Source organism: Capra hircus, chromosome 4 (assembly GCF_001704415.2).
Source record: "Capra hircus breed San Clemente chromosome 4, ASM170441v1, whole genome shotgun sequence".
Classification (NCBI taxonomy): domain Eukaryota; kingdom Metazoa; phylum Chordata; class Mammalia; order Artiodactyla; family Bovidae; genus Capra; species Capra hircus.
Window position 1 is genome coordinate 21,864,725 of NC_030811.1, and position 13,677 is coordinate 21,878,401.

The 13,677-nt window shown below is 44.0% G+C and overlaps 1 protein-coding gene across 4 annotated transcripts in view; it reads right to left on the reverse strand.

The window, feature by feature from the left end:
• The window catches only part of BPGM (bisphosphoglycerate mutase), a 31,568-nt gene extending 18,950 nt beyond the window's left edge, over positions 1 to 12,618 (reverse strand). Inside the window, exons 1-3 of one of the 4 annotated variants that reach the window (XM_018046913.1) lie at positions 12,490 to 12,606; positions 1,881 to 2,101; positions 104 to 765 (exon numbers count right to left, since the gene is read on the reverse strand). In XM_018046913.1, the coding sequence (XP_017902402.1) occupies positions 104 to 704 (601 nt within the window). In that variant the 5' untranslated portion in view covers positions 705 to 765; positions 1,881 to 2,101; positions 12,490 to 12,606. Of the gene's footprint in view, positions 1 to 103; positions 766 to 1,857; positions 2,102 to 12,168; positions 12,313 to 12,489 lie in introns of all 4 variants that reach the window. The other 3 variants (XM_018046912.1, XM_018046914.1, XM_005679489.3) reach the window with 3 other exon arrangements.

Genomic DNA, 13,677 nt, shown 5'->3' on the forward strand with positions numbered 1-13,677 from the left:
GTGACAGGGAAGGAAAGTCTATAATGTAAACTGTGCATTATTAGTTTAGAAACCATGTTCTTTCTGGACTAAGACCTGGTTAGCAATAGCATGAAGATGGTACCTTCCAGATATTTCAGGAGTGCCCGGCAGCTATTTCCATGAGCAGATATCAGAATGGTTTTACCACGTAACACTTCAGGAGCAATCCTCTCATTCCAATAGGGAAGGAGTCTCTCCAGAACATCCTTTAAGCTCTCGGATCGTGGCAGCTGATCCAAAGGCACATCACACACTTTATACTTCCGGTCATTGTAGATTTCGTGGTAGTAAGGATGGGACTCCTCGATGGGAGGAGGGGTCACGTTGTAGCTCCTTCTCCACAGCCTCACTTGCTCCTCGCCGTGATTCAACGCCATCTGCTCCCTGTTGAGACTGATCAAGGCTCCGTAGTGACGCTCATTGAGACGCCAGGAGCTCTCCACGGGAACCCACTCCTGCCCCAGCTCTTCCAGGATCAGCCAGGCTGTGTGGATGGACCGCTTCAGGATGGATGTGAACACGAGATCAAACTCAAAGTTTAGTGCTTTGAGTTGCTTCCCACAGTTCCGCGCTTCCTCCAGTCCGTCACTGTTGAGTTTCTGATCCACCCAGCTACAAAAACGGTTCTCTTTATTCCAGGCACCCTCTCCATGTCTTAACATAATCAGTTTGTACTTGGACATATTGATGGCTGAGCTTCCCTAGGGCTTTCCAAAGGGCCAGTGTTCAGTGACAACAATACATCTAGATGGAGAAGAAACAAGAAGTATAAAAGTCATATGTTTCATTCAAATGACTACCTTGGAGTGGAAGCACAACTTTCCAACAGCCAGTTTCTAAAATACACTGGAATGATTCCTGAAACCGTTTTGATATCAGGCATCCAGCAACTCATACACACTACGGCACATACGGGCAGAGTCTACGGATAATTACAGAGAACCTAGTTAGCCGACTTAAATTTTCTGATGGTTAGATAGTATATGTTAATTGGATGACGTGAAACAACAGAACACTTCATTCTAATGGCATGCTACATTTCCATCAGATAGAAAGGCAGTTCCTGCTTACAGAAGAGAGGGTTTAATAGGATGAGTTGTACGTGTCTAAAATGATGACTTGTAGCTGGGAACTCCCAGATTTGAGAAGCTGACTCAAGATTGAAGGAACACCCTTCTCATTCTGTTTTCCCTTTGGTGAAGAAATAAATATTTACAGTCTCATCTTATTATAGAAGTTATTAAACATGCTAATCCAATAAACCAGCACATTCACCTGGTATGTAAATCACCAAGTGGAGAAAACTGGCTCTTTAATGCCATAGTCTACACCACACACACAGACAAGAAAATCTAAGTTTCAACATTGAAACAATACTAAGATGATTTCAATCAACCTTAGCATCCAATATGGTAGTCACGTAAAGAATCTCTCACCTGACTCAAGACGACAGTTTTTATAAATAAAATAAATCTGGATACAAAACAAGCTATCAAATCAAGCAGCTGAGAGATGCTGCCTGTAGAAACAGATTACCAGGAGCAGGTCTGTAGGAGTGAGAGGAAGCACACAGATAAGGAGGCCACATCTCCTCTCAACCCTCTGTCCTATACATGCCAGCCACATCGCAGAGGAAGACTCTAGTAAGGTGGGGCAGGCAACCCTGGAGTGTTTCTGAACCCCCTAACTGAAGCTGCTAGCCCAGAAATCTGGGCCCACTCTGTCCCCTGGAGAAAATCTGCAGCCTGGCTGCACCAGCCTGCCTCACTGGCCTTTCAACGGACACTTCCACACTGACAAATGCGACTTGGTTTTTGTGCCCAGCACCTTCCATACCAGGGGGTACAGATTATACAAACATCAGGGCCTGGTCTTCTGCCATTCTTGACAACTTCCATGAACTGGAGATACTCTGTCCCACTTAAACTGTGATTCGCCCACAGTTATATAATAATCAGTGACGAAGTTAACTGGACTCTGGATCTCATTTCTTCCTTTCCTTAGTTAATTCCGAGAGATTCTGAAGTGGAGGGAAAGTCTTTATAACAAAGCTTCCAATTTCAGAGGGCCAAGAGCAGACCTGAGGGAGGAAGCAGATGGAGATGACCTGCAAGTGGTTGAAAGGCGACAGCAATTAGGTTTACAACCTTCCCTTCTCATCGGACATCAGTGAAGTCTGACCTTTATTCAGTGCATGTGCAACAGGGAAGCATCAGGTTACTGGAAGAGCCTGGGCTCAGGACGCAGGTGAAGGTACCTTGCAGAGCTGAGACTTTCCAGAGGGAGAACGATGCCTCTCCCCTCAACCCAGATGGGCACCGAGGGGCAGAAAACTGAAATTGGGAGGCAAGGCAGCTAGGCAGTGTTTGGCTAGGTGATTACTGGTACCTGGAAGTGGAGTATTCATGAAACGAATGAAGCTCAAGCTTTAGGGCCCCTCACTTGAACAAACTACTTTTAAGGCTCTGGGAAAGACCAATTAACGAATTCACATGGATGAGAATGTGTATGTGTGTTTAATCAGCAAAAGAAAGACACTTGGGTATTGTTTTTTTGAAGAGCCCACCCCAATCCACTAAGTGCTAGAAGCTTCAGACCCATCAAAAACTGGATTCATGCCCATGCAACACTTTATTTACTGCTCTGTTTTTGGTGGTGGTGGTGGAGGGGGATGGAGAAAAGAGAAGCTGTCAACGGTTCTCTACCTCAGCCTTTACTGTGTCTTGTCAAGCAAGAAGCTCCTTATAGCAAAGAAGTTATTTTTCAATTCAAATGAAGAAGGTATGATGTACAAATATTGTAGGCAGATGCACCTCATCATCTTTTGATGATGAACTATCCTGAGGGGGAAAAAGGTGTAGCAACAACATCACAAACACTCAGGCACCTATCATGAAGCTTTACAGTATTTTAATCAGCTCTATTTGTTTACTTTAAGAAATAAGACAATTTCTGTTTCTTCCCTCTCAAAATACATACACTGGAGCAGAGAAATAGTGCTACAGCCACTACAAATACACCAGCCTCTTATTATGGTGCACAGAGGGCAAACGCAGGATAAGATACTGAACTGGGGCATCTACTTCAGGTCAACAAAACCCCTTCCCTCTCTCCTCCTTGCTATCAACTGACCTTTGCCATTTAATTAATGGCTGAATATTTACAAAGGAGCTGTTGAGGTTTCCAGCTTGCAATCTCTATGATTCAGTCTCTGTGGGAGCTGGTATGTCAAGTGTTTACCAACAAATACAACACTGCTGTCAGTTTCATCTAAAGTTTCAGGCAGGGGCTGCAGATCTGTGTGGGGCTGCAGGGGTCGTGGGAACACTGCTGAACTGCAGAGAACATATGCGCTTCTCTGATGGATGCAACTCATGCACACTGACACATGGATGGAAAGTGAAGTGAAGTCGCTCAGTCGTGTCCGACTCTTTGCAACCCTGTGGACTGTAGCCCACCAGGCTCCTCAGTCCATAGGATTCTCCAGGCAAGAATACTGGAGTGGGTTGCCATTTCCTTCTCCAGGGGATCTTCCCGACTCAGGGATTGAACCCAGGTCTCCCGCACTGTGGGCAGACGCTTTAACCTCTGAACCACCAGGGAAGCCCTAGCATCTGTATAATTTAGTCTCACTGAGCTAAGGGTACCATTCTAGAACTTTTCTGGAGAACAAAGAAAAGCTGAGAGCTGCTGGAAACAGAAGACTGGAGAGAATGCAAGACTCAGACCAGAAAGAACTTGCGGATTCTGTTTTGAAGAGTATATAATTTTTTTTTTGTAACATGATCATTTCAGCTTAAAAGTTCATAGGAAAAATGAAAGGAGTAGCTACTACTTAGCTCCAGCCCATTTCTCTGTGAGACTGAGGAACTGAGGTCCTCAATTTTCCAATTTTCAAAAGAACTAGAAATGTAATTTCATGTGATATCCAATACAAATACTAGCAACTAACAAGAATACATTTTAAAAAACATGAGCTAAATAAGACCTGTCTGAGAGTAGCTTGAGTCTGCTAGTGTATGACCTGTGACTTAAAGGGGAAGTTCCTCCAGATCACAGGTGAATGGGAACCCCCACCCCAACTCCTGGAGCTGGTCAGAGCCCAGGCCTCCAGGCTCTAATCCGGGCCCTTTCTCTGTGGTTGTCCAGTGCACTTTTTCAAAGGACAGACCTGCTAATCCCCACATGTGCCAGGCTTCCTTGTCCCTGACCCTCCCTTCACCAAACCTCTGCCAGTGCCTTGCAGAGTCCCAGCTCTGTAATCAAACTCCTACTCAACTTTGGACTCTTCTGGAATGTTTCCTCCAGCTCTCAACATTGACCAAGCTGAAAATGAACTGAGCACAAAACTATTCCCAGGTGTCTGCTTTTCCCTTTAGCAGGGGTTTTGTGCCTCATATCCTGGGGTGGAGGCAGCTGATGGTCAGGGTCCTGCTCCCTCCCTCTTGACGGTACCGCCTGACCAAATGCCTCTACCCCCACATCTTCTGGGCAGGAGCAGGGAGCTTTGATTCTGAGAATCGTGCAATATTCAGCCGTAGTTATCTAACCCTCATGTATTAGCTACAAACTTCCTGAAAATTGAGTACCCTGTTTAAAACCCTCAAATTACTTCCTGTTGATCTTAGGACAAAACTCAAAATCCTTAAAGTGACCAGTAAGGCTTTGGTTTTATTTCCTTAACATACCATGTTCTTTCTGGCCTCAGGAACTCTGCATACTCTGTAGTCTACACAGAACCCTTACCCATCATCACCTCCCCTCCACTGCCACTTCAATCCCACTCTGCTTTTTGGACCCACCAGACATCAGCTGTGTCCAATCAAAATGTAATTCGAGTCACATATAATCGGCTTTTTAAAATTGGTAATTTTAAACTTTCTAAAAGTCATATTAAGCAGAAAAAAGTAGGTGAAATTTTAATAATTCATTTTATTTAACCCTTTAGTTTCAAAGGATTATCATTCTAACATATGATCTATATAAAATAATTAGAGGTGTTTTTTCCTAGTAAGTCTTTGAAACCTGATCTGCATTTTATACTTAAAGCACAACTCACTTTGAACTAGCCAAGTTTCAAGGGCTCCATAGCCAGTGGTTACTATATTGAATGGTGTGACTATAGAGCTTACTTTAAATGTTATTTCCTCTAGGCTGGTGGTTTCTCAAACTTTAATGTGCATTGGAATCACCAAGAGAACTGTTTCAGATTACTGGGCCCCATTTCCACAGCCTGAATGAGTAGGTCTGGGGTGCGTATAACAAGATTCCAGGTGATGCTGATGCTGCTGGTTTGAGGATGATGCCTTCAGACTTCTGTGTATGCCCTTCTTTCTCACCTATTGAAAGTGGTGAAGTGCCTTCCCACAGCCCCCTGCTTTATGACACTGGGCGCAGTTGCAATGGGTCACTGTGACGGATCACTTGTTCCTGGTCCGTGTGCCCTGTAACCTGCATTAGAGCTGATGACTCACTGCCTATCTCTGGAACCCAACATGACTCTTGACACACACTAGGTACTTAGTAGGTGTGTTGACCGAAATCAAAGACAAGCAAAAATGATTAGACTGTGCTAATAAGGCTAAGCGTGGTGCAATGAGTATTCAGAGTCATGTCCAATTCTTTGCGACCCCATGGACTGTTGGCTGCCAGGCTCCTCTGCCCATGTACTTTTCCTGGTAAGAATATTGGAGGGGGTTGCCATTTCCTAGTCCAGGGGATCTTCCCAGCCCAGGGACTGAACCCACATCTCTGACATCTCCTGCACTGGCAGGCAGATTCTTTATCACTATGCCAGCTGGGAAGTCCAGTAGTTTTTGTGGTGACTGCCAAAGCATAGGACAGCTGGGGACATCTCTGGCAATCCAGTGGTTAAGACTCCACTCTTCTACCGCAGGCAGTGTGGGTCCCATCTCTGGTTGGAACTAAGATCTCACATGTCACACGGTATGGCCAGAAAAACAAATCAACAGTCAGTTGGCAGGTCCAAAACGTTAAGTAAGTAAAGTCGCTCAGTCGCGTCCAACTCTTTGCAACCCCATGGACTGTAGCCTACCAGGTTCCTCTGTCCATGGGATTTTCCAGGCAAGATTTAACTCAAGAATTCCAATGTATTTGATGGCAAGGGCAGAGCCAAGAACAATCATCCATCATATTTTTGTATCTGTTACAGTTTAGTATGTTCTTAAATGGCCTTAACAATATGCACAGAGAAAACAGACTGATTTGTTGAAAAACACAGAAGCACTAGATGAAACTGGAGCTGTCATCCAGGCCCCGTGCCTCTGACACCCATGCTCTTTCTACCTCATCATGGAAGACTTGCCAGTCTGGGTGTGAGCATCTAAGCTCACTTGGCTTCACTTCACAGGAGCATCTCCAGTCACAGCTTGTCTTTCCAACCCAGGCAGACATTTCATGAGATGCTCACAAACAAGGTGAGTATAAAGGAGGGCTCGGCGTGTGACTGCTCGTGAGAACCTCAAGGCACAATGTCGAATCAGGCAACAGACACCCCCAACTTAGAAAGAGGGGCCATGCTAAGAACTAAAAACTATTCTTTTTAAAGGTCCTCATTTATCCTCTCAGCAAGGGTTATTGGCACTTGAATTAAGCACTGATTTTAGTCAATGATTTACTTCATACCCCCAAGGGGCCACACAGGTCACTGAGTGACCACACTTCAGGGTGCCGTCCTTTTTAAAATATGATGTGGCTCAAAGAAAAAAAAATACTAAGCAAACATATCTTTTACATGACTCTGCATCTCCTCTTCCCGCCCCTTCCTCTTGGCTGTTATTCCCTTCCTTCTGGCCATTATTTTTTTTAGTTGTCTGACACCTACCTTGTACCTTGCCCACTCTACTGAAACAGTGTCTCAAAAGACTGCTGATTAGTCACTTCTTAGTAAGTGGAGACCATCTTCACTCAGAACTCCCACTGCTTTGACCCCTCTGAAGCTAAGCACTTCCATCAAGGAAAGAAAAATTCTTCTAAGACTTCAGGGCTGCATTTCTCCCACCTCTTCTATTGTTACGTCCTGGTGCTGCCCACCTGTTGGCAACAGTACTGGGATGGTGAAGCATATATCATAGCACACCTTCCCTACCCAGGGATTGAACCTGGGTCTCCTGCACTGCAGGCAGATTCTTTACCATCTGAGCCACCAGGGAAGCCTGTATGACGCCACAGCCGCTACCTTTCTTGGAGTGCTCATCGTGTGCTTGGGACGATTTCCATTCTCAACCACCATTCTATGGACAGGTTACTACAATTACTCCTATTTTATAGATGCAGACACTCAGGAGAGGCTAACTTGCCCAAGAGGACAAAGACTGTAAGTGGCAGAGCAGGAGTTCACTATCAGGCCAGCCTGGACCCCAATGCCTATACACATGCCCTGACCCACTGTGCTTTACATCCATATGGGCACCCCAGGCTCTGTCTTCCAACCCCGGAAACCCAACTTTTCTCATGACTTTAATTACATTAAAAATGGATGATGTATCTCCATTGACAGCCCCAGATATTCATCAGTCCGCCCTGTCTGGTCAAACAACTCATTCTTCAAACATGTGCTGCAAATCTCATTTGAACATGGCATAAAGCTAGGCCTGGAGGGAACAGAGAATCGAACATGAATGATGCCTCCAAGGGACTAATGGGGTAAAAGTGACGTGTGTGTATCTCAACAGCAGAAAGTAATCCAGAGCACGAGAAAGCACTTGATGTATAAGGGAGATGGAAAAGGAGTTGTTGTTGTTTTTGTTTGAATAATGCTTCGTGGACATGGCACTATTTAAGCTGGATTTGAAAAGATGTTTAAGATTTATGTTAAGGAATTCTGGTCTAAGGAAGCAGTGAGTAGAGGTAAGGGAATGGGTATTTATGGAGAACCATTCAAACTGGTTTGCCTAGAACAGTCTTGCTTTAGACCTGTTTCCCCAACATAGTGATTATAGGGCCCCTTTCACACTTGAAGGTCCCATCTGGAAAATTACATGATCACCCTATACTAAGTATAGGGTATAATAAGGAAGTAGGAGGACACTAGTCTAGAAAGATAAGGCTGAATAGTGGCCCAGAAAGGACATTGTGCCAAAGAATATAGGTTATTCTGCAAGTACTGGGACGTCATTAAAGCTTTAATAATGTGTATTTTAGGAGGATCAGGCAGCATTTACAAGTAAGGGAAATGTATGTGAATACTTATGAATCTTTTGCAACTATTCTGAAGGTAACATTTAAGGAAGACCTGGGGCAGCATAACTGCTGTTGAAATGGGATGAAGGCAATGATGTGAGAGACACTCCAGCTTAGCTGGAGGCAAAAAAAAAAAAAGCGGGGGGCGGGGGGCAACTTTTTCTGTAAAAGGTCCAAGAGTAAATTTTTTAGGCTTTGTGGGCGATATGGTCTCAAAATCACTCAATTCTGCCACTGTAGTTGAAAGCAGTCATAAACAATGCGTATACAAACAAATAAGGCTATGTTCCAATAAACATATTGGAACTTTTGGTCTTTTACATATGGATAAGGAAATGAGAATTTCATATAATTTCTATGCACATGAAATAGTTATTCTTTGACTTATTTCAACCATTAAAAAAATGCAAAAGCCATTCATAGCTTGTGGGCTGGAAAGATAGTAGGCCAGAAGGTCTTAGCTTCCTAAACCCTAGTCTAGCTGAGATTACTCAGATCTACTAATCACATCAGTATTTTAAGCATCAGAACATTTAAGCATCCTGTCATAGGATAATCCCAACACTATTAAAATCACCTTATTTTATTCTTGGCCAGCACTGCAAGTACTTTGAATAATGGAATCCCATTCATAACTGTTTTTAATCCTTCACATAAGACAATACTGAGCACATTTAAATCAGTCTGAGTAGTTTATTTTGCTTCATCAAATTACTTAATAATGGGTTCAAGATAGAACAATAAGGAAAAATAATATTCATCTTGTTAACCAACTTCAAAAATATAATGTCATTTTGACATGCTTTACTTTTATTAGACATCTTTATAAACTGTCACAGTGCTTCACACTTCAAGTGAATACATACCTGGCAACTCATGAACAGGTGGGGAAAATTATAGGATAAAGTCCAGTCTCAGCTTGCTTTGTTTCCAAAAACTGAGTAAGAAATGTGATTAATGATAGAATGTTGAAGCAATATAAAATAAGGGATGCAGAGCCAGAGTTGCTTTGATCCAAAGCTGTCTCTTCAATAATAAATATTCAAATGCTACCCTAGAGCATTTGGGTGTTTGCATGTTTGCACCACTTGGAGGTCTAAATCCTCACTATGCAGCTTTGAATGACTCTCAACCCCCACTGCATTAGGGATCTAGCTCTACAGGAGACAGACTGGGTAGACTTGAGGACAGAAAAAAGAGAGGTTAGTCAAGTTTCTGATAAATTAAAAAGGAACAGTTCTTAAGGGAAATGAAATCTGGAGCTCAGTTCCTAAGATTCTCCGGGCCCAGCTCAATATGAAAAGTTCAAACATGCCTATATCCCAAAGTACCTCCCATTCCTCATCTATTACTTTTTCAAAAGCTTGAATGGTAATTTTTCCATTTGCATTTGCATTATAAGAACAACTATTTTACCAGGAGCAAACTCTATTACTTATAGGTGTTTTCCAGACACTATTACCCTGTCATTCTCCAACTTTATACCTTCTAACAGCCCTGACTGACCCCATGTTACAGAGGTTAACAAACCATAGCAGGCAGACCCTTATTTACAGGGAAGTGTCCAACAATGAGATGTGTGTGCGTGGGGCATGTGACCTGTTCCAGCTGGCATGGCATCACTCATGTGAGGAATACCCATTCAAGACATCTCCTTCCTATCTCTGGTTACTTATTCCCCTACAATAGTAGCATCTGTGTCAAAACAAACCATTTCCACCAAATCCCAAAAGTGTGAAGTCAAGAAACCTAGACTTTAGTCCCAGCTCTGCTACTTAATGACAGTGTCATCTTGACTATTTAAGTTATCTGCTGCACCTCAGGTTCCTGGTCCATAAAGATGAGGGTAATGAAATTACTGTTTCTCAAGGGGCTATGAGGAATACTAAATGAGATGATGGTAAAGCGCCCTACCAAAGAATGCAAGGTATTCTGGTTGAATGGCGCAGACTTTGACTAACACATGAAGACTGATACAGACCTCAGGGCCTTGAAAGTGATCCTACCTTGCTGATGGTATGAGCAGAAACAAAAGCTGGGGATAAAATAAAATGAGGGTGGGGGTAAGGAGAAAAGGTTAAATTAGATAGGGGAAGGAGGAATGCAATCAAACGTTGTATGTGTTTCAGGGCAGGGGTGTTGACAGTAAGATACAGTCCTAGAAGCATACCAAATACTAAGTGATATTCTATAATTCACATGCTTTGGTAAAGTGGCTAACATTTATTTTACATTTTATAAACTATGTTTTTTTCATATTTGTGGCCACGTTTCAGTTAAAGAGTTTTGTTATTCAGTGATACTTTTAGTCCTATTTCCCCATACAAATATCCCTTCACACCAGATTTCATTCCAAAGATGTTCAAGTGACCCATCATTAGTTCAGACGCTGGTGTGTCCTCTGTGCTCTAGGCACAAGACAAAGATGAAGGTGTGGCTGAATTTAGATGTCATTACTTAATATAAATTTAAAATGAAATGTGCCACTTAATTTCAACCAACCATAGAAGGCAAAAGAGGAAGAGAGACTAAAAGATCTACCCAGACACCACCAGCAGCTGTCTCTGAGTAGTGGAGTAAAGGATGACATTTTCTGTTTTACTTCTATACAATGTTCATTCTGGACAACGACCAAACTTTCTACAATGACCCACTTGGTTTGGTTTAAATATGGACACAAAAGAACCAGGTACAACCCTTGTAGCTGGGAGCTTTTGTTTGCTAACAGACTGGTTAGGAATTTACTGTAATGAGATTTTGCTGATGTACTTGTGGTGGAAAATGTTTAAGAATCTTTAGTTTAAAACAGACTTTGAACACAGGCATGGACCTCAGAAATAATCTAATGCAACACCCACTTTTTAAAGAGACAGAAGTTAAGAGTCAGATAATTGAAAGATTACACCTGGTAGCTCAGTTGGTAAAGAATCTGCCTGCAATGCAGGAGAATCTGGTTTGATTCCTGGGTCAGGAAGATTCCCTGGAGAAGGGATAGGCTACCCACTCCAGTATTCTTAGGCTTCCCTTGTGGCTCAGCCAGTAAAGAATCCGCCTGCAATGTGGGAGACCTGGGTTCAGTCCTTGGGTTGGGAAGATTCCCTGGAGAAGGGAAAGGCTTCCCAATCCAGTATTCTGATGTGGAGAATTCCACGGACTGTATAGTCTATGGGGTTGCAAAGAGTCGGACATGACTGAGTGACTTTCACTTCACTAAGATCACACAACTTCAAGACTAAACCCAGGTGTCTTGACTGCCAACTCACAGCTCCTTCCACAACACCATTTGACTGAATTATGCTTCTCTAAACCCCACCACAATTGAGTAGCATCTGTGGTATGCAAGGTGCATAGGAATACAAGGATGGAACAAACCTAGTCCCCTGGCCTCAGGGGAGGCAGTTTTAAAAGACAAAATGACATGTGTTCTGCTTTCATTATAGAAAACCCTAGAAACTACTGGTGAAAGATTGCATCTGATTTTTGCCCCCCCCCCAAAGTAGGCAGTTAACATTCTGATACCACTTACAAGCCATTATGCCTCCATAATTTGGGAGGCGGTAAGGTAATGAGAGTTATAGTTAAGTTAGCCAACAACCAATTATTCCTCAAAACTCAACTGTGAATTTCACTTCCATTTGGCATTTCTACTCTCTTTCTCCAGTAACATGGCCCTCATCCCTTGGAAAGAAGAAGAAATACACTTATTTTTTCATGTGTAGTGGTTCAAAGAACCTGTGATTTAGTTCCAGATTTGAACCCTCCACGAAACCACTGCAGATATTTACCTTTCTCCTTTCATGACGTTCAGGTTTTTTCTATCTACTGAGCCTTCAAGGGCCAAGTCTGCCATCGCCCTCAATATAGCGCCAAGGCCCTGAAAACATACGGAAGCGCTCTTTCAGGGGGAGTCCTACGATGGACGGGGCTCTGACTGACACCCGGTACCTGAGACGTCCAGGGGTGTAGAGTATCACTCCCTTCGACTCCTTGTTTATTCTTGCCGTCAAGACACCACTACCAACGCGGGGTCCTCCTTTCCGTTGGCAGACTAGACAGGCTTATTCTGAGAAAGGGACAGCTGAGCGGGACCTGGGGGATAAGTGAGGGTCGGAGCTTGAGGGGTGGGCGTGCGAGTGCCAGACTCCCACCACAGACTGAACCTGGGGAGGAAAGAAACTGGCCCTCCAGCGCGCTGAAATAAACCACCACATCACTGACAAATAGAAAACCTTGGCAACAGCACTATTAACAACAGCCACCACTCACCTGCAAAAAGGCCACCAGTAGCAGCCGCTCCTCGGAAAACCCGAACAACCGGCGTCTCCCAGGGCTCATCACTGCGGCCGGCATCGACTCTCTTTTCTAGCCTTGGAGCCAGAAGGGGCAGGTCCTAGGGCTCTGACTATTGGAGAGTCGAGTTGTCAATCATTCACACCCCCGCTCTACTCCCAGGAACAGGTCAAGGTCTTTTCCGTTTTTCAAATCCCCTGAGTAGAAAGTGAGGCTCTGATTGGCTCTTTGAGGAGACGAGCACACTTTCGGACCAGTGAGAAGCTAGTTCTGACGCTAGTGGGCGGGCTTGTTCCGGCGGGGAAGTAGAAAAACAAAACCCGGAGCGTCTCCTGGGCAATAGCGAAACCTCAGGAGCTCTTAGGAGGTTGAGGTGCTTGAAAGCGCTTACGCGTCGGAAAGAAACTATCTGCCAACGTAGAGAAGTGTCGACGGAATCCTGAAGTGATGAGGTGATGCCTCTCTTTACTCATGGGAAACTGCAGCTTGGGGATGAAGGTGGGCACTCCTCGCGGAGAAAGGCTCCTTCTTTCCTGGTGTTTTAAACGGTGATTAAAGTAAAAGCCTTTAAAGTGCCCGACTTATGAGCAGTAACTGGCCCTCACTCTCTCCTAATACTTTTGTAGGTTCCCCGTAGGCATTCAGGGGCTTCCCTTGTGGCTCAGCTGGTAAAGAATCCGCCTGCAATGCGGGAGACCTGGGTTCCATCCCTGGGCTGGGACAATACCCTGGAGACGGGAATGGCAACACACTCCAGTATTCTGCCTGGAGAATTCCATGGACAGTCCATGGGGTCGCAAAGAGTCGGACACGACTGAGCGACTATCACTTTCACTTAGGCAGTCCTCTTCACTGTTTTGGTTGGAGGTAGAAAAACGTTTCGTGGAAGGCACTTCAGAGCCTAGAGGACAGATGAAGGGAGCATGGAGTGAAATGAGAATTATAAATTTGGAGGCCACAATTACCGAACAAGAGGAACCTATGAAAATACCCGAAGCTTAGCACAGGGCCCTATACACTTCTAAGTAGGCTTGAACCACCACACAAGTCTTTGAAGCTTAACTGTCAGAGCTTAAAAGCTCTGGTGGGCAAGAAAGATAGTAAGGATTGGTGTGTTTGCCTGACCACATGGGAAATTTCCCTTCCTGTATTTCTGAAAGCTGT